General features: G+C 40.7%; 1 protein-coding gene across 4 annotated transcripts in view; it reads right to left on the minus strand.

Annotated features, from left to right (window-relative positions):
* dennd1b (DENN/MADD domain containing 1B) overlaps positions 1–21,454 on the minus strand; it is a 307,950-nt gene that overhangs the window by 32,886 nt on the left and 253,610 nt on the right. For all 4 annotated transcript variants that reach the window (XM_085982400.1, XM_085982401.1, XM_085982403.1 and 1 more), the window contains 4 exons: positions 21,075–21,115; positions 10,125–10,193; positions 6,107–6,163; positions 5,365–5,478 (listed from right to left, as the gene is read on the minus strand). In XM_085982400.1, coding sequence (XP_085838526.1) covers positions 5,365–5,478; positions 6,107–6,163; positions 10,125–10,193; positions 21,075–21,115 — 281 coding nt within the window. The remainder of the gene's footprint in view (positions 1–5,364; positions 5,479–6,106; positions 6,164–10,124; positions 10,194–21,074; positions 21,116–21,454) is intronic.

Genomic DNA, 21,454 nt, shown 5'->3' on the forward strand with positions numbered 1-21,454 from the left:
AAGGGCACATTTTCATTTAATAAACAATTTATGAAATGGCTCTAGAAATCCATCTGTAACTGAAAGATAATCCATTTGATGCAGTGAATAGTGGGAGAGTGGAGGCATTATTGTGAGCATCAGGATAGGTACTCTGTATCAGGTATTCATGCCTCAGTACTGTCAGCCTCCACAGACCTGGAAAATTATGCAAAATTTGTGGCACCAAAAAGGCGTTGGGAAATTTTAAGAATCCATTTTGATGTTAAAAAATAATCAAAAATTTAGAGCCATTGCGCAATTAGAGAATATATTCCTTTAATAACTATCAAGAATCATTCAAACAGACCTTATGCATGGTCTACGTTTGAAGTGTCACAAAACTCATGGCAACTGTCACCAAGGATGATACCGGCAGTCCATTAAGAATGTAAGCTGTATGAACAAAACCAACAACTTTTTGGCAGATAATTAAAATGTTATGCAAGACTGAATATGTTAAGAGAGATAGCAGGCAGAATTCATTTTAATTTCTGTAGTTTTGAAAAGCAGTTGTATTCTTTTGTAAAGCAATAATAAAACTTAACAGACAGCCAAATCTTTCTCCAAATCTACAGCCTCAAAAGAAAGCTATTGACATTTTCCCTAGTTACAAAGTGACAGTCCATTTATTTAAAATTCTGCCAATCAGTGAGATCTAAAGTACAATACAACACAATAGTGTACGATGAACCACTTAAGCATAAAATGTCACTCATTTTTGTTGCCAAAATAGACCACAAGGTTTTTGGCAAATAATCCATAATTACAAGCAACTTAAGTTTAATCACTTCTTCAGCTAAAAATAGATGTTTTCTTCATGTCACCACTGCCCAGCATTCAGGCCAACAATCAAAGCATTTTCTAATTTTATTACAAATTACATAACTTTACCATGCCATAATTGCAGCTTTATTAAAATTATTTCTTTTGAAAGTTTTATTTACTTTGAAACTGTGTGAAGTTCACAATCCATTTCGAGAACGAAAAAAAACCTTACTGAAAAAATGACTAAACACTAAAATATTTAGCATGCAAAGAAGTTTATTCTAGATTCCAATCAAAATGAAATCTATAGTTTTTACGTCCCTAGGAAGTCATCCGATTTTGAAAATGTTATGAAATATTAATGGCATTGTGAAACAGGAGTCTAGAAATTACTGAGAGCGATGTTCCACCATACAAATGTTCAGCGTTTTTGCAATAAAATTCTTCTCTCTGCTTTATTAAGGCATTAACCAGTTCAAAATAAAAGGGGTTAATGCCTCTGTTAGAACAGCAGAGATAGAAACTTCATACAAACACATTAAGCAGTTGGACGTTACCATCACTCCCAGTAACTTAGAAGCTTTGGCTCATTTTGTGGCAATGGAAGTGCTGCTTTTGCGTAAAATATAACTGACCAGTAAATGGTGGTAACATTGTTTGGTAAGTATTGCAAAACTGGCACAATGTTTAGAATGAAACTTTAAAAAGGGACAACTAAAAACAAAAATATATTTTTTCAGTAAAGACAATTGCGGTATTGCGAAGGAAATGCTGGCCAGTTGTATTGTCTATATGTATCAAGACCCTTTATTCACTTTCTACAAGATGCTGGATTTTAGTGTTCCTGCCTGAATTGTTTGCACTTAAAAAAAAAAATTAAAAAAATGCCCTTTTGCTCCTCTGTTACGTTTAGCCTATTTTAGTGAACCTTAATGAAATATAATTTAAAGCCACACCACTGAAAAGCAGTATTGTAAATATCCATACGGGCAAAATTATGGGGCTCAGGCTAAGAAGTGCAATTCAAATTTGCTTCATTATATACTAAAAGGGACCTCAAACGCATTTAATATTTTTACACAAAAGATTACCACCAGACAGAAACGTCTGCTAACTATTTCAACACGAGATGTTCTGTGATGGAGGAAACCATTTGGTTACTTCTGTTGTGCGGCTGCCATTGGTATTCCTTCATGGAATTAATTCTGGCAAGGGTGATCTCACTGCAACCATTTAATGCTCTATCATTGTATAATGGAACCTTGCGGCTATTGTGTAGTTTGTTTTATGAATCAGGATTCTGCAAAAGGTTTTATAGCATGGGCACAATGTACAAGTTAACTATAATTACATCATCTTTCTCAAAAGCCATGGCACAAATAAAAAATAATGATCTTCACCTGAGGCTGGAAAACACCATGGAACAAGGTAGTTTTCTACAAAACAGCAACACTGCTCAAAGCAGTTGGCAGGGAAATGTATTTGCACGTGAACTTGAAATTTTAAAGATGAAAGTCTTCATTTAATGTTTGTAAACATAGATGCTTACCATCTGTTTACATAGGCCCGGTAATATTTTCTGGCAATCACAGATGATGCTTGAAATGTATTACTCTGCCCACCTCCCACACACATGCAAACCAATCTATCACCTGTGGTTACATGGACTCTGTAAGCTGCCTGTCAAATAAGTGGCAACAATGGCTCTTCTTAAGCATTTTGTTAGAACTTCAAAATGACACAAATTTGAACATTGATGCCTGACCAACAATTACAAATGTTCTGATTTTACAACACTTGAATGCAGTATTTAAGGGTCAGCAGGAGTAAAATGAAGCATTAGCCCCTTCTCATAAGAACATAAGAATTTGGAGCAGGAGTAGGCCATACGGCCCCTCGAGCCTGCTCTGCCATTCAATACGATCATGGCTGATCTTCAACCTCAACTCCACCTACCTGCCCGACCCCCATATCACTTGATTCCATTAGAGTCAAAATATCTATCTATCTCAGCCGTTAAGCCTCAACGACTCAGCATCCACAGCCCTTTGGGGTAGAGAATTCCAAAGATTCACAACCCTCTGAGTGAAGTAATTCTTCCTCAAATAGCCGACCCCTTATCCTGAGACTATACCCCCTAGTTCTAGGTTCTCCAGCTAGGGGAACCAACCTCTCAGCATCTACCCAGTTTCTCAACAGGAAACGTCCTGTTTCTACAAATATGTTTAGCTTAGAAATGTGACAATGTAATCGAAGCACCCCACTCTCAGGAAATTAGGTGTGGCGGGGTGGGGGAAGAGTTGGAAGAAGATAAAGAACAAGCTTCAGAGAATACCTTATGACCTCTGGACATCCCAAAGTGCTTCACAGCTAATTCATTACTTTTTTTTTTAATGCAAGCATGTTGTTTTATGGACAAACATGGAGTCAATTTTGGATGCAGCAAGATCCCACAATGAATAGAATAAATGACCAGTTAACCTGTCTTGGTGATGTTGGTTGAGGGATGATTGTTGGCCACGACACTAGACCTCCCTGCCCTTCATCAAACAAGTGCCACTAGATGCAGGAAGGATGTTCCCGATGGCCGGGGAATCCAGAACCAAGGGTCACAGTCTAAGGATAAGGGGTAAGCCATTTAGGACAGAGATGAGGAGGAATTTCTTCACCCAGAGAGTGGTGAACCTGTGGAATTCTCTACCACAGAAGGCAGTTGAGGCCAATTCATTAAATATATTCAAGAAGGAGTTAGATATATTTCTTAAGGCTAAAGGGATCAACGGATATGGGGAGAAGGCAGGGTCAAGGTACTGAATTCAGATGATCAGCCATGATCTCACTGAATGGCGGAACAGGCTCGAGGGGCCGAATGGCCTACTCCTGCTCCTATCTTCTATGAATCTATAAGATCTTTTACATTCACCTGAACAGCCAGACAGGGCCTCAGTTTAACATCTCATCTGAAAAACAGTACCTCCTGCAATGCAGCAACCCTTCAGTATTGTACTTCTGTATCAGACCAGATTACGTGCGCGAATCCCGGAGTGGGGCTTGGCCTGTGACCTTCCAACTCAGAGGAGAGAGTGGTACGACTGAGTCAACCTGACGTTTATTTATGGGAGAGAAAGAAGCAACTAAAATAGCAGTGCAAGGTCAGAGCAACTGCACAAAATACTTTTTGCCTCAGCACACTGTGCTGCAATGAGAGATTTCAGGGTATGCAAATAGGTTTTATGATGTTAAATTAAAGCATGCTTTTATATTGGCACCATTTAATTGAGATTCTGGCAGCCCAGTGACTGTGAACCTAACCCAGTGTTTACACTACTAAATATAGCTCCCTTATCCTGGTGGCAGACTCATTGAGCAATGAAAAACTGGATTTACCTGTCCATTGCCAGGATAAGGGAACCAGGTGTAGCAGAGTAAACACTACAAGCCTGTCCACTTCCAAAATCAAATTAAAACAGTGCCAATATAAAGTCAGCTTCAAACAAAGCACTGATATCTACTTTCCTATTGTCTCAATTGCTTATTTCAGTTCAACATAGTGGGCCGGATTTTGCTGTAGAAATAACAGTGGGCTAACAGTACTCACTGTTACTTAAGTGGCCATCGGACAGCAACTTCTGGTGCCCGCACATGTGGAGTTAAACGCGGAAATCCGGAAGTTGCTGTCCGAGATGTGGTGTTCCTCCAAAGGTTTCCCAAAAATGGCGTCTCGCTGTCTGGCTCCCCATTCAAATGTATTGAACGACACACGGTTGCTGTATTTACCCTCATTGATATGGACTAAACTCGGCTGAAAGAGTTAGGGCTTGTCCATTGCAGTTTAAATACCCTTTTAATGGCTTAGTAATTCTTAATTACTGCCAAACAACCTGTCTGGAACTGAAAATTATTATTTTTTAATTTTTTTCTTTTTTAAATAAGTGTGGGGTCTCATTCCTTCAAATTTTAATTATTGTTAGAGATTTAAAAAAAAATTCTGTGTCTCTTATCTCTCTCTCTTAATCCAATCTTTCTTTCTCTCTCTTTATTTCGCTTTCTACACCTGATTTGACATGAATTAAATATTCTAACGGACTCTTCCTGGTTCAGACTCTGCGCTGCTCAGTCATGATTCTTCAATCCAAATGGTTAAGGAGATACACAGATGTTTACTCTGTTCACACAAATCCCAGATGCTCTGTAGAGGCCGCTGCACTTTTTGGCTCTCTAATTTACAGAAAGTTCCAGTGCAAAACCGCATAGAAAGTGTATGACAAGTGTAAGTATAACGAGCGGCGAATCTGGCCCAATGTTCATGATTCACCTAACCCAATGCTGTAAATTTAAATATTCCTCACTAATGCATCCATTTATTAGAAAGAGTGCCGCATGTTCATTTGTTAGATAAACTATGTGAAATGGAAGGCACCGCCATTACTGCAGCATTAACGATAACTAATTCCATAAAAATGATTAGCAAAGACTTTCAAAACTAAACAGAATAAAAACAAAGTATGGGCAATTGGTGCAGCTTGAATACAAATAATATGGATACCATTGAAGAACGATTCCAATTCCTTTTCTTACCAGTTTACGTTTAGTGGCTGGAAACTGGTTCTGTAAAAGATCAGAGTTCGCTCGCCTTTGCCGGTTTGGAGAGAGATCCCCACTACAATGAGAGTCATCATCTTCATTTGTTTCCTGCACAAAAATTAAAATCTAGTAGTAGCAGTTCAACTTAACTGTGACTTGAGAAAGACAAAATATTTGTCGACTAAAAACTATTTTCTGCACTTCCTACTCGCCCCCCACCCAACCACCTCAAAGAAAAAAAAATTTCCTCAATACAAACTTGGAGATGGGTTTAGGGACACAAAGTCAGTAAATTTGCATTTAATCTACAAAGGGAAAAAAAGTCATGCACTTTGTTGCCCACAGAAAATGATTTTACATTTTTAGTCTTGTGGTAGTCTCTCTCAAATTTTATATGAAATTTCACCACGATTTCAGTACCAATTAAACAATTAAGGCTTCAACTGTGCTATCAAAACAATCAACTTCATCAAAATACAAATTTAGTTCCAAGCAACATTTGGGACATCAATATTTCTGTAATAAAATATGCAAACAAAAAAAAGGGGATCATTCAACCTCAGCATGAAACAATAACAGATCAAGATAGCCCGAGGGTCAGTTATGAAAAATGTATGTTATTGAACAAAGGACTAAGCAAATTTCACAAGTCATTAACAGACAATGTCTCTTGTAACTTTCTTGTTTTAGATATTTCAAAGAATACAATATCAATGAAGTCAGATATGTTATGTACCTTCTGCTTTAACATGCTCTTCACTTCTTTGATCCCCATCTTAGCCTGGTTCTTAGCCTTGAAGAAAAAAAAGGGTTTGATACAGCATTCCTTTTAAATGCGATACAAATTTCTCAATATGAAATCTGAACAGTCATAACAGGTTTTCTTTAAAGTTGCTACCACATATTGAAACCAGTTATTTTCACCATGGATTAAAGATGGCATCCTTCATAATAATTTCAAGTATTCTGGCGGAGCCAGTTGATTCGTCAAGGACATTAAACAGAAAATTACTGTGAAGTTATCATATCTATGCATTTCTTAAAATGATCAAACCTAATGTCTAATATTGGATTAATAATTCAGTATTAAAAATGTACTTTTAACTTCCAGCTATTATTTATCTACCTTGCTTTCTTCGTTAAAATACTTTCCCCCCTTGAAGTGCAACTAGGAAAGCTTAACAACTTTTGGGTGAAGGCAAAGAGAGAAAAATAGGTTTAGCTTAATTTTTTTGAGCAATTTATAGGTTTTCAATACTGATTTTTATTTCTTTATGATGTGAATTCAAGCATCTACCAGCATTTTAAATTCATTTCTTGAAAGTAAAGTTTGATTGTTCAATCGTCAACCTAGTATATTGCTTTCTTGTTTCTATACCCTTAAATCAACAGTATTGCATGAAACCAGAGTCCATAATAGTCATTATGGGCTATACCTTTGAAGTAAGTCATCAATAAAACTACAGCAGCACTGTCCAAAGATAACCTGAAATCTGACAGACAGTGGTGGGAGGGGAACAATCTTGAGCAACTTTCCCTTTTAGGCCAATGGCTTTTCACTCTCTTAAACTCATCCTTTACACCATGCACCACTCCATGAAGGGGAAGGTTAAGCAACTTGCTCCAGGGTTTCTGCCAATGTCATTCAGCAGCATGTGCAAGAGCATCCCTGCATGACGCTCATTCACATTTCGCCTCCCTGTGGAGACGTACTTCACTCAGCACCTGGCCCAAAAAGGGAACTTAGTCTTGTAACAAATCTCACAGATAAACCTTGATATTATTAGTCATTTACGCAGAATGAGATAATGGCCCAGAAATTCGGGTCTCCACGGGTGAGTGCGCATGGGGTACTCACCCGTAGGCCCAATGGAAGTGCCGGTTTCCTGCATGCGCGGGAAACCGGCACTTCCGTTCCTCTGAACGAAGGGGTTCAGAGGTTGAACGCGTGCGCGGGGGAGGCTGCGCGTGCGCATCGAACTTCGTTTTTTTTTAAAACAGGTTTTCCCGGGAGGGTAAGTCTGCAGAAGTTAGAAATGTAAAAAGCAGGCGTAAGGCCTGCTTTTTACAAGCTAAGTGGTGAATTAATTAAAATTAAAACATTTTTTCCACAGGTTTATTATTTTTAAATACTTTAAAGCAAGGTAAGTTTATTTTTAGCCCTGTTAGAAAATAAAATTATTTTTTTCAAAAATTTATATTGTTTAAAATAGTTATTTCATGTAATTTATAGTTTATTTAAAAAATGTGATTTAAAAAAAAAATTATTTGAAGATTTAGTGCTGTTTTGGGGCCGTAGTATTTACAAGTCTTGACAGCACTTCCTGTCAGGCTCATGAATGGAGCATTCCCTGCTCCGATTGGCTCCCCATGGCCCACGTGATCCCAGGGGACGCATCGAACTAACTGCGCCCCTGGGATACGCAAGCACTGCGCGCCGGCAGCTGGACCAGGCCCCGGATCGGAATTCCACGGGGGCCCACAGCTCAAAGGCCGGCGCGCAAGGTAAGTGCAGATCGGGGGCTTACACCCGCGGGAAGCCCCCGGCCCGAATTTCTAATGACATTTCTAGTCTTTTAATAGCAAATCTAAACCAGAAAAAAAAACGAATGCAACATGAATTTTTTGACAAATCTGATTTGTGAATTCTACACAGTTTTACACGAACATGTCATCAAATGATAGTGAAAAAGCAAATGGATTATCGAGTCATTTGTGAAAGAGGCACTCGATGGCTGAACGTTGTCTGCAAAACCAATACTAAAACATTTGCAGAACTATAATCTAACATGTTATTGTTTAGGTGATGATTAAACGGATGAGGTATTGAAAAGAGCAAAATATCACTATTCAATATTACAGCTGATCTTCCACCTCATGCAACTCCACCTTCCGCACTAGCCCCATATCCCTTAGAATCCAAAAATCTATCGATCTCGGTCTTGAATATACTCAACGACTGAGCCTCCACACTCCTCTGGGGTAGAGAATTCCAAAAGATTCACCACCCTCTTGAGTGAAGAAATTTCTCCTCACCTCAATTCTAAATGGCTGACCCTTTATTCTGAGACTGTGACCACTGTTTCTAGACTGCCTAGCCAGGGGAAACAGCCTCCCTGCATGTACCCTGTCAAGCCCCTCAGGAATTTTATGTATTTCAATGAGATCACACCTCATTCTTCTAAACTCTAGGGAATATAGGCCTAGTCTACGCAATCTCTCCTCAAAGGACAATCCCCCCATCCCAGGATTCAGTCCAGTGAACCTTTGTTGCACTCCCTCTAAGGCAAGTATATCCTTCCTTAGGTAAGGAGACCAAAACTCCACACAGTACTCCAGGTGTGGTTTCACCAGGGCCTTATATAATTGTAATAAGACTTCTTTACTCTTATACACCAATCTTTTTGTAATAAAGGCCAACATACCATTTGCTTTCCTAATTGCTTGCTGTACCTGCATACAGGAAACTTTGTGCTATCCGGCACCCATGGGACCGAGCTACTGCCGTTTTTTTAAAAGCTCCGGATAGACCAGCGTCAATGTTATCAGATAGGAGCTTTTCATCGCAGTATCTGACCACAAACACTGTTGCTCAGCAACAGCTTGTAAACACTTGGCCCAGTAGCTTGGAAGCGTCTCTGAAGCTGTTGCTAAGCGACAAAGACGCTTTCCAGAGCTTGCCTGTGAAAAGAATGCTAGGAGAGAAAAAAACACCTAACCAAAACAGCTGCTGATTTCTGCCGTTAGATCAAAGTTGCCAGACATTCAACTTCCGGATAGCACAAAGTTTCCTGTATTAACTTTCTGTAACTCCTGTACAAGGACATCCAGATCCTTCTGAATAACAACACTTCCCAGTCTCTCATGTTTTAAAAAATATTCTGCTTTTCTATTTTTCCAACGAAGTGGATACCTTCACATTTCTCCACATTATATTCCATCTTCCATGTTATTGCGCACTCATGTACTGCACGTTAATAAGTGTGATTTTCTGATAAAACAGATGATCTTTTGAATTGCCCTTAATTCTAAATGTTATAAATGGAGATATCCCTACACTCACTGATGCCTTTCTTTCAGTTACCTCTTTTGCAACATATTGGGGTAGGTTGTGCTGATTTTTCCAGCACAACTCGCCCTAAATCAGCCAAGCCAGCGCAACAGATCGAGGAATTTCAAGCGTAAATTACGTCCAGCGCAAGTTGAGTTTCCACGATCTTTTGCGCTAGTTTAAAAAACATCGTGCTGGAAGCCGCCCCCGCCCATAAAACTGGCCACACCCTTTTACTTCAGAAAACTAGCACAATTTTGATCCCAATTTGGTTAGCGGCAACAGGGAAGCAGTCATTTTGCACAATATTCTCTCTTTTGCGATATCATGAGTAGAGAATGCGGCCTACAAATACGCCGTTCCCATTTTTGGTGTGCGGAGAGGAAAAAACTGAGATGTCATACACAAAGTATCTGCTCCCAAGCAAATATATGGACACAGTTCTGTGTAAAGAGGTTCGGCTGCAGGTTTTACATCCAGAGATTTCAACATCTGAGAAATGTTAAGACTGAGATTTATGATCAACAAGAGTGATCACAGATTGCTCCCCCATTTAAAGATAAGGATCGAAGTTTATTTTTAAGCATGACTTACATCAAAATATGTCACCAAAATATGCAACTGTCCCAATGTCCCACACAGTCTACCTACAGTACTGTAGCACTTAATCTAATATCTATTAGTATCCAATTTAGACACTTACAAATTTGTATGCTGTTTTCATGGCAGGATTTGCTTTCGTCATCACTGTATTTATTAGAGCGCCACCTTTCTGCAAAGAAAAAAAATCTGGTGATTGTTTTTTCCTGCAAAATTATGCTTTTCCCCTAAATTAAACAAAAAATCTGTTACAATAATTTACTATATCAAAAGTAAAACAACTTTTGGTTAAATTAACAGTTTTGGTCATCGGTCACTTTGTGGAAATTTGGTTTGGTATTTATGCAGTCATGAATTAATTTTTGCAGATGGATGTTTTTGACTCCTTTGTGAAAACTCATGCAAAGAATCTCCAATACATATTCTATTTCCCAGTGATCTTATTGTTTGCATTGATTCCTTGAGCTTCCTTCTACTATTAACATGATTATTATTTTTAGGGTCACTTTTTTTTGCTTTTTGCTTATTTCTCTTATTTTTTTGCTCAATGTTCGCAGTTTTGTCTCCGAGTCAGAATGTAGTGTCAATCCAGGACTTTGGTACATAATCTAGACTGACACTTCAGTGCCACATTGAGGGGGCTACTGCATTGCATCTTTTGGACGAGACATTCAACCAAAGTCCCATTTAGCTGTTCAGATGGATGGAAACGATCCGATGGCACTTTTTCGAAGAAGAGCAAGAAGTTCTTATGAACACCTGCCCAACATTCCCTCAATCAACATCACCAGAAGATTAATTGGTCATTTACTTCAGTATTGTTTGTGGGAGCTTGCTGTGCCTACAAAATAAAACAGCACGTGCACTTCCAAAAATAATTAATTGGCTGTGAAGCACTTTGGGACATCCTGAGGAAGTAAAAGGTACTATATAAATGCAAGTCTGTCTTTCCTAATTTATTCAGGTATTCTCAGTTCCTTTGTGGAAATCTCAAACTTTTGTTTTGTTTCTTTGAAACTGTTCAGGCATTTCTGCTTGTTCTTTGATGTGCCTTCAATAACCACAAAACTAGAAGTTATAGACTTAAACAAGTTGGCTTTTAATCACTAAGATCAGAGCTAACATCTCAACACGCCGACTGGTTCACAGGAATGAGTCATACAGATCCAGGGATCTTTATGTAAGAGAAGTCAGGGGCGGAGCCAAGAGCCAAGACCTGGAACCTTCCAGGTTAGTCAGGAGAGAGGAAGTGAAACTATACACAGTGTGGGGGAGGGTAATATACATGAGTGCAAAACGAATACAGGAAATACAGGATCAAGACAAACAGATTTCATTACATTCTTCAGATTATTTTAACCTCCTTAATAAGCCAATGGTCCAAGTCTTTCTATGTTATCCTTTTGTAAAACATAGATATGGTCTGAGATAGCTGTTTGGTTCTTGCTAACTCTTACCAGACTTATTCCCAGTCAAGTTTCTTTACTATAGGCTGGAAATCAGAAGTGATAAAGTTTCATACTCATTCATGCATCAAAGCAGTATCACCTCGGAAGAGGAGCATTTGTAAAATCCATCAATGTTTTGACTGAGTGCGAGTCAGCAGAGAGTGCTGTGAGTTTGGGTAAGTGTGAGAGTTCGTTAATTGTTATTTCTCTTTAAATCATTCTTGATAAGATTACTTAAGCAGTTTAAGTAAAGGGGAAAAGTTAACTATTTGGGATTCTGTTGGTTTAAGAAGAGTAAAACAAGGTTACACTGCAGTAGGAGTAAATTGGCACAGCAGGCAGTGGAAACCAGTTTTCTAACCAATCAGCAGGGGTGACTCATTTGGCTGTAAACAAACAGTATAAAAAGACCAGTGCTAGTGCGAGTCAGCAGAGAGTGCTGTGAGTTTGGGTAAGTGGGGTGTTAGGTGCGCTTTTCAAACTTTAACTCTGTGGGTTGTAGTTAATAAGGCCTTTCTGGTGCAGAGTGACTGTTGGTAAACCATTTAACTGGTGTAATTAGAGGGATTGATTTAATTTAAATCCAATTAATTAAAGGGGATACTAGCATCTAAAATCGGGCAGAGGGTGTCTATAACTAACAATAAAAAATTTAATTAATTACATAGAATGGAGCAGGTGATGTGTTACTGTTGCGAGATGTGGGAGCCGGTGGACCCCATTGAGGCTCACGGTGATTACATCTGTGACAAGTGTCTGCTGCTACAGGAACTCCAGCTCCGTGTTGATGAGCTGGAGTCTGAGCTTCAGACACTGCGACACATCAGGGAGGGGGAGAAGTACCTGGACTCTGTATCAGGAGGTGGTCACACCTATGAAGTTAATTAATTCAGGTGTAGCCCATGGTCAGGGACAGGACGGTGTGACTACGAGTGAAGCAGGTACAGGGATCCAGGAGGTAGAGCTGGAGGAGCCGCAGCCCTTGCTCTTGTCCAACAGGTTCGAGGTTCTTACTCCCTGTGGGGACAGGAGCAGGGACTGCAGGGAGGATGAGCAACTTGGCCACAGCACCATGGAACGGGGGGGCCATTCAGGAGGGGGGAGTAAATAGAAATGTTGTAGTGGTAGGGGATAGTATTATTAGGGGGATAGATAGAGTTCTCTGCAGCCAAGAGCGAGAGTCCCGAAGGCTGTGTTGCCTAGGTTAAGGACATCTCCTCTGGGCTGGAAAGAAACTTGCAGTGGGAGGGGGTGGATCCAGTTGCCGTGGTCCATGTTGGTACAAACGACGTAGATAGGACTAGGAAGCCGGTTCTGTTAAAGGAGTATGAGCAGCTAGGGGTCAAATTAAAAAACAGAACCTCAAGGGTAATAATCTCTGGATTATTACCTGAGCCACGAGTGAATTTGGCTAGGACAAATAAAATTAGAGAGTTAAATGCGTGGCTCAAAGACTGGTGTGGGAGAAATGGGTTTTGCTTCCTGGGACACTGGCACCAGTACTGGGGCAGGAGGGAGCTGTTCCGTTGGGACGGGCTTCACTTGGCCAGTGCTGGGACTAGAGTCCTGGCGGATCATATAACTAGGGCTGTAGAGAGGGCTTTAAACTAACTAGTGGGGGGGAGGTTCCTAGAGAGCAAATAATAAAAATGACAACAGAGAAGGTCATAGACTTAGGTAGCAGTGGGGAAATTAAAAACCAGAGCGTGTCAGGAAGGGGCAGAAGGTATGGAGTAAAAGGTAAAGTAATAAAAAGGGCAAAAGCAGGAACTAAGTGTCACAAAACATCTTTGAAAGTTCTCTATCTGAATGCACGTAGCATTCGTAACAAAATAGACAAGTTAATGGCACAAATAACTACATATGGGTATGATCTTGTGGCCATTACAGAAACATGGCTGCAGGGTGACAATGCCTGGGAATTAAACATACCAGGTTATTTAACGATCAGGAAGGACAGGCAGGAAGGAAGGGGAGGTGGGGTGGCTATGTTAATAAAGGAAGGAATCACTGTAATACAGAGAAATGATATTGGGTCAAAAGATCAGGATAATTAAACAGTTTGGGTGGAGATAAGGAATAATAAGGGGAAAAAAACACTAGTGGGCGTAGTCTATAGGCCTCCGAACAGTTGCAACTCTGTTGGACGGAGTATCAATCAGGAAATAGTTGAGGCTTGTAATAAGGGAACATCTATAATTATGGGGGATTTTAACTATCATATTAATTGGACAAATCAAATTGGGCAGGGCTGCCTTGAGGATGAGTTCATCGAGTGTATTAGGGATGGGTTTCTTGAGCAGTATGTAACTGAACCGACCAGGGGGCAAGCAACCTTAGATCTGGTCCTGTGTAACGAGACAGGATTAATTAAAAATGTCCTAGTAAAGGATCCCCTTGGAATGAGTGACCATAACATGGTTGAATTCCATATTCAATTAGAGGGTGAGAAGGTTGGATCTCAAACAAGCGTGCTAAGCTTGAATAAAGGAGACTATGAAGGTATGAGAGCGGAATTGAGTAGAGTGGATTGGGAAAATAGATTAAAGGGTAAGAAGATACATGATCAGTGGTGTACATTTAAGGAGTTATTTTACAACTTCCAAAAAAAATACATTCCACTGAGAAGAAAAGGGTGTAAAAGAAAAGACAGCCATCCGTGGCTAAGTAAAGAAATTAAGGATAGTATTCGACTAAAAACAAGGGCATATAAGGTAGCCAAATCTAGTGGGAGGATAGAGGATTGGGAAAACTTTAAAAGACAGCAAATAATAACAAAAAGATTGATTAAGAAAGGGAAGATAGATTATGAAAGTAAATTAGCAAAAAATTTAAAAACAGATAGTAAGAGTTTTTATAGTTATATAAAAAGAAAAAGGGTGGCTAAAGTAAATGTTGGTCCCTTAGAGGATGAGACCGGGAAATTAATGGTGGGAAATATGGAGATGGCAAAAACACTGAATGAAAATTTTGTATCGGTCTTTACAGTAGAGGACACTAAGAATATCCCAACACTGGACAAACAGGGGGCGATAGGGGGGGGGGGGGGGGGAGGAGCTAAACACAATCAAAATCACTAAGGAAGTGGTACTCGGTAAAATAATGGGACTCAAGGCGGATAAATCACCTGGACCTGATGGCTTACATCCTAGGGTCTTGAGGGAAGTGGCGGTAGGGATTGTGGATGCATTAGTAATAATTTTCCAAAACTCCCTGGACTCAGCAAAGGTCCCGGCTGACTGGAAAACTGCTAATGTAACACCCTTATTTAAAAAGGGCAGTAGACAGAAGGCTGGAAACTATAGACCGGTTAGCCTAACATCTGTGGTAGGTAAAATTTTGGAGTCCATTATTAAGGAGACAGTAACAGGACATTTGGATAATCATAATTTAATAGGACAAAGTCAGCATGGTTTTATGAAGGGGAAGTCATGTTTGACAAATTTGCTGGAGTTCTTTGAGGAAGTAACATATAGGGTGGATAAAGGGGAACCAGTGGACGTAGTGTATTTAGACTTCCAAAAGGCATTTGATAAGGTGCCACACAAAAGATTATTGCTTAAGATAAAAAAATCACGGGATTGGGGGTAATATTCTGGCATGGATAGAGGATTGGCTATCTAACAGAAGGCAGAGAGTTGGGATAAATGGTTCATTCTCAGACTGGCAATCAGTAACTAGTGGTGTTCCGCAGGGGTCAGTGCTGGGTCCCCAACTCTTTACAATCTATATTAACGATTTGGAGGAGGGGACCGAGTGTAACATATCAAAGTTTGCAGATGATACTAAGATGGGAGGGAAAGTAGTGAGTGAGGAGGACATAAAAAACCTGCAAGGGGACATAGACAGGCTAAGTACGTGGGCAGAGATTTGGCAGATGGAATACAATACTGGAAAGTGTGAGGTTATGCACTTTGGCAGGAAAAATCGTAGAGCAAGTTATTATCTTAATGGCAAGAAACTGGAAAGTACTGAAGTACAAACGGATCTGGGGGTCCTGGTGCACGAAACTCAAAAGGTTAGTATGCAGGTGCGGCAAGTGATTAAGAAGGCCAATGGAATGTTGGCTTTCATTGCTAGGGGGATAGAATATAAAAATAGGGAGGTATTGCTTCAGTTGTACAAGGTATTGGTGAGACCGCACCTGGAATACTGCGTACAGTTTTGGTGTCCATACTTAAGAAAAGACATACTTGCTCTTGAGTCAGTACAAAGAAGGTTCACGCGGTTAATCCCGGGGATGAGGGGATGGACATATGAGGAGAGGTTGAGTAGATTGGGACTCTACTCATTGGAGTTCAGAAGAATGAGAGGTGATCTTATTGAAACATATAAGATTGTGAAGGGGTTGGATCGGGTGGATGCGGGGAGGATGTTCCCGATGATGGGTGAAACTAGAACTAGGGGGCATAGTCTTAGAATAAGGGGCTGCTCTTTCAAAACTGAGATGAGGAGGAACTACTTCACTCAGCGGGTGGTAGGTCCATGGAATATGCTGCCCCAAAAAGCTGTAGAAGCTACATCATTACATAAATTTAAAACAGAAATAGACAATTTCCTAGAAGTAAAGGGAATTAAGGGTTACGGGGAGCGGGCAGGAATTTGGACATGAGTCTAGGTTCGGATCGGACATGGCCCTGTGGGTAGCGGAGCGGGCCCAGGGGCCGTGTAGCCTGATCCTGCTCCTATTTTGTGTGTCTAATTCTGTTAGATTCAGGAGATGGTTCTGTGATAGTAGATTGGCGGTTAGGATCAGATCAGCCATAATCTTATTGAATGGCGGAGCAGGCTCGAGGGGCCGATTGGCCTACTCCTGCTCCTATTTCTTATGTTCTTATAACTTGTGTATCCAGCCCTAAAAATTCAGATTTCAGTCTACAGGATGCATATCTTGGGCGTGCATAATTTATCTCAAGGATAATTCATTTTAAGTAATATTTCAAGTAATATTTCAAAATACCATTGCTGATTCTGATGTATCCTTTTGAAACTCAAGGTGATTATAATATCTTATGGATGGACACACTAATTACACTTTGATAAAAGAAAGGCTTATTGGCAACATCATCCCTCAACCTGAGATCCCGTCTTTCTCTTATGTTTCACCAAGGTGGGAATGGGTGGAGAAAAGAAAAGGGTAACGAGTCTTGCTTGTATAATGTCCAGAGAAGTTACCAACACAGAAAGCTATTTCATCCTGAATTCATTCCCACTGTGTAGCAGACTTTGCCCTTTAATGTCACTGAAGTCCTTTGATGTACTTAATATATCACAACTTATTAAATGCAAAGTCTCACCATTTTTGAGGGTTATAATCGTTTATAGTTGCTCAAGTTGCAGACATGATCTCCAGTAACCTCATGTGAAAGCATGTCTTGTCATGCTACACAAAGTGAAGAGATGGGTACTCGGCAAATAAAGTCCTAATTTCAGGACAGTAACTTCTGCTTCTATCATCTACTCAGTTTCCATTTCAGTCATCCTTATGGCTCCTTAGAGTGAGATTGCAAATTTACCACCAATTTGTGCTAAATTATGGTCATGATTTTGTGCCGAGTCCGTGCCTAGTATGTATACCCCTCAAGTCATCAGGGAAACTTTATACAGGAGAAACGATACACCACTTGGCTGCTGCTGCCTTCCTCTGATAAGACATCCCCCTCTCAAACAGATACACCACTTTGAGTACTGTTTGGGGGGATGGCTTATCAGAGGAAGGCAGCAGCAGCCAACTTCCTGGCACCAGGGGTGGCTCTGCTGCACAGGAAAAAGAGGGGTAGAGCTATAGTAATAGGGGATTCTATTGCAAGGGGAATAGATAGGCGTTTCTGCAGCCGCAAACGAGACTCCAGGATGGTGTGTTGCCTCACTGGTGCAAGGGTCAAGGATGTCTCAGAGCGGCTGCAGAACATTTTGGAAGGGGAGGGTGAACAGCCAGTTGTTGTGGTGCATATAAGTACCAACGATACAGGTAAAAAACAGGATGAGGTCCTAAAAGCTGAATATAGGAAGTTAGGAGGTAAATTAAAAAATAGGGCCTCAAAGGTAGTAATCTCAGGATTGCTACCAGTGCCACGTGCTAGTCAGAGGAGAAATAGAAGGATATTTCAGATGAATGCGTGGCTAGAGGAATGGTGCAAGAGGGAGGGATTCAAATTCCTGGGACATTGGAACCGGTTCTGGGGGAGGTGAGACCAGTTCAAACCGGACGGTTTGCACCTGGGCAGGGCTGGGACCGATGTCCTAGGGGGAGTGTTTGCTAGTGCTCTGGGGGAGGGTTTAAACTAAAATGGCAGGGGGTTGGGAACCTGAGCAGGGGACCAGAGGAAAGGGAAACAAGGATAAAAGCAAAAGATAGGAAGGAGAAAAACAAAAGTGGCAGCCAGCAAAATCAACGGTTTAATCAAACATGGCCACAGTAAATAATAATTCTAATAGGTCTAAGAGCATTAAAAAAACAAGCCTGAAGGCCTTGTGTCTTAATGCGAGGAGCATTCGTAATAAAATGGATGAATTAGCTGCGCAAATAGAGGTAAACGAATATGATTTGATTGGGATTACGGAAACATGGCTCCAGGATGGCCAAGGCTGGGAACTCAACATCCAGGGGTATTCAACATTCAGGAAAGATAGGCAAAAAGGAAAGGGAGGTGGGGTAGCATTGCTGGTTAAAGGGATTAACACAATTGTAAGGAAGGATATTAGCTCTGATGATGTGGAATCTGTATGGGTAGAACTGAGAAATACCAAGGGGCAGAAAACGTTAGTGGGAGTGGTATATAGACCTCCCAACAGTAATGCGGAGGTTGGGGATGGCATTAAAAGGGAAATTAGAGAAGTGTGCAATAAGGGCACAGCAGTCATCATGGGTGGCTTTAATCTACATATAGATTGAGCTAACCAAATTAGTAACAATACTGTGGAGGAGGAATTCCTGGAGTGTTTACGGGATGGTTTCTTGGACCAATATGTCGAGGAACCAACCAGAGATCAGGCCATCTTAGACTGGGTATTATGTAACGAGAAAAGATTAATTAGCAATCTTGTTGTACGAGGCCCCTTGGGTCGGAGCGATCATAATATGATCGAATTCTTCATTAAGATGGAGAATTCTTCATTTAGATGGAGAATGAAGTAGTTGACTCAGAGACTAGGGTCCTGAATTTAAATAAAGGAAACTACGATGGTCTGAGGCGCGAGTTGGGTAGAATTGATTGGGGAATGTCACTCAAAGGGTTGGCGGTGGATAGGCAATGGCAAACATTCAAAGACCGCATGGATGAACTACAGAATTTGTTCATCCCAGTTTGGCATAAAAATAAAACAAAAAAGGTGACTCAACCGTGGCTAACAAGGGAAATTAGAGATAGCATAAGATCCAAGGAGAGGACATATAAATTGGCCAGAAAAAGCAGTAAACCTGAGGATTGGGAGCAGTTTAGGATTCAACAAAGGAGGACAAAGGGATTAATTAAGAAGGGGAAAATTGAATATGAGAGTAAGCTTGCAGGGAAAAGCTTTTATAGATATGTGAAGAGAAAAAGATTGGTGAAGTCAAGCGTAGGTCCCTTGCAGTCAGAATCAGGGGAATTTATAATGGGGAACAAAGAAATGGCAGACCAATTAAATACATATTTTGGTTATGTCTTCACAAAGGAGGACACAAATAACCTCCCAGAGATGTCGGGGAACATAGGGTCTGATGAAAGGGATGAACTGAAAGAAATCAGTATTTGTAGGGAAATGGTGTTAGGGAAATTGATGGGATTGAAGGCCGATAAATCCCCAGGGCCTGATAATCTACATCCTAGGGTACTTAAGGAAGTGGCCCTAGAAATAGTATATGCATTGCTGATCATCTTCCAACATTCGATAGAATCTGGAACAGTACCCATGGATTGGAGGGTAGCTAATGTTACCCCACTATTCAAAAAAGGTGGTAGAGAGAAAACGGGGAATTACAGACCTGTAAGCCTGACATCGGTAGTGGGAAAAATGTTCGAGTCCATTATAAAAGATGTAATAGCAGAGCACTTGGAAAACAGTGACATGATCTGACAAAGTCAACGTGGATTTACAAAAGGTAAATCGTGCTCGACTAATCTACTGGAATTTTTTGAGGATGTAACTGGTAGAATAGATAAGGGAGAACCAGTGGATGTGGTGTATTTGGACTTTCAGAAGGCTTTTGATAAGGTCCCGCATAAGAGATTAGCGTGTAAAGTTAAGGCACATGGGATTGGGGGCAAGGTATTGACTTGGATAGAGAACTGGTTGGCAGACAGAAAGCAAAGAGTTGGAATAAACGGGTCTTTTTCCGAGTGGCAGGCAGTGACTTGTGGTGTACTGCAGGGATCTGTCCTTGGACCCCAGCTATTCACAATATATATTAATGATCTAGACAAGGGAACTAGATGTAATATCTCCAAATTTGCAGAAGACACAAAGCTGGGTGGGAGCGTGTGCTGTGAGGAGGATGCCGAGAAACTCCAGGATGATTTGGACAGGTTGGGTGATTGGGCAAAAACATGGCAGATGCAATATAATGTTGATAAATGTGAGGTTATCCACTTTGGTGGCAAAAACAGGAAGGCAGATTATAATCTGAATGGTGATAGATTGGGAGAAGGGGGAAGTGCAACGAGACCTGGGTGTCCTTGTGCACCAGTCGCTGAAGGTAAGCATGCAGGTGCAGCAGGCGGTTAAGAAGGCAAATGGTATGTTGGCTTTCGTAGCGAGAGGGTTTGAGTACAGGAACAAGGATGTCTTGCTGCAGTTGTACAGGGCCTTGGTGAGACCACATCTTGAGTATTGTTTGCAGTTTTGGTCGCCTTAGCGGAGGAAGGATGTTCTTGCCATGGAAGGAGTTCAGCGAAGATTCACCAGGCTGATACCTGGGATGGCAGGAATGACATACGAGGAGAGATTGGGACGATTGGGCTTGTACTCACTGGAGTTTAGAAGAATGAGAGGGGATCTTATTGAAACTTATAAAATTCTGACAGGACTAGACAGACTAGATGCAGGATGGATGTTCCCGATGGTCGGGGAGTCCAGATCCAGGGGTCACAGTCTAAGGATAAGGGGTAGGCCATTTAGGACAGAAATGAGGAGGAATTTCTTCACCCAGAGAGTGGTGAACCTGTGGCATTCTCTACCACAGAAGGCAGAAGAAGCCAATTCATTAAATATATTCAAGGAGTTGGATATATTTCTTAAGGCTAAAGGGATCAAGGGGTATGGGGAGAAAGCAGGGACCGGGTACTGAAATTGGATGATCAGCCATGATCGCATTGAATGGCGGAGCAGGCTCGAGGGGCCGAATGGCCCACTCCTGCTCCTATCTTCTATGTTTACGATCACTTCATCAAGCCTAGGGTGGTTCAGGACCCAAAGATAAAAGGACAGTGCGCTGATCAAATGTTCCAAATCACCTTCCAATTGTTACTTGAATATAGGTGTGGAAAGATTATTCAGTGCGTCACACCAGCAGCTCTGGGTTAGCTCTGTTATTCAGCACTGCTAACAATGCTAAACCACAGTCCATATAAACAGAAATAAGCATGTGCTCTGCTGAACAGCATCAAGAGGTATATTGTTCTCACCTTAACTGTGTGCATCCACTGCTGATAGGACTTTGAATTTCCTGTGGATAAATTAAAAAAAAAACAGGTTCCATGGTTACTCCTTTTGTTAAAACTCAAGTTATTGAAGTAATATTTCACGTGGTGAAGCACAGTATCAAAAAAGTGCTTGTAAATATATTTCAAATTGCGCACACAGCATTTATAGGAAATTACGCACACATATTAAAGATGAAATGAAATACTTATTTTCCATTTTAAGTATTAAATCTAATTGTTTTCAATATCAGCTATTCCCTAGTTCATTACTTTTGCATGAAGGCCCATTGCTCAATCTTGGATGTGGTAGTCATCATTCTACTAATCAATTCATTCCCCATGTACCAGTCAAGATAAGTTAT

Source organism: Somniosus microcephalus, chromosome 3, assembly GCF_052327205.1.
Source record: "Somniosus microcephalus isolate GS21.2 chromosome 3, FLI_Smic_1.0, whole genome shotgun sequence".
Taxonomy (NCBI): Eukaryota; Metazoa; Chordata; class Chondrichthyes; order Squaliformes; family Somniosidae; genus Somniosus; species Somniosus microcephalus.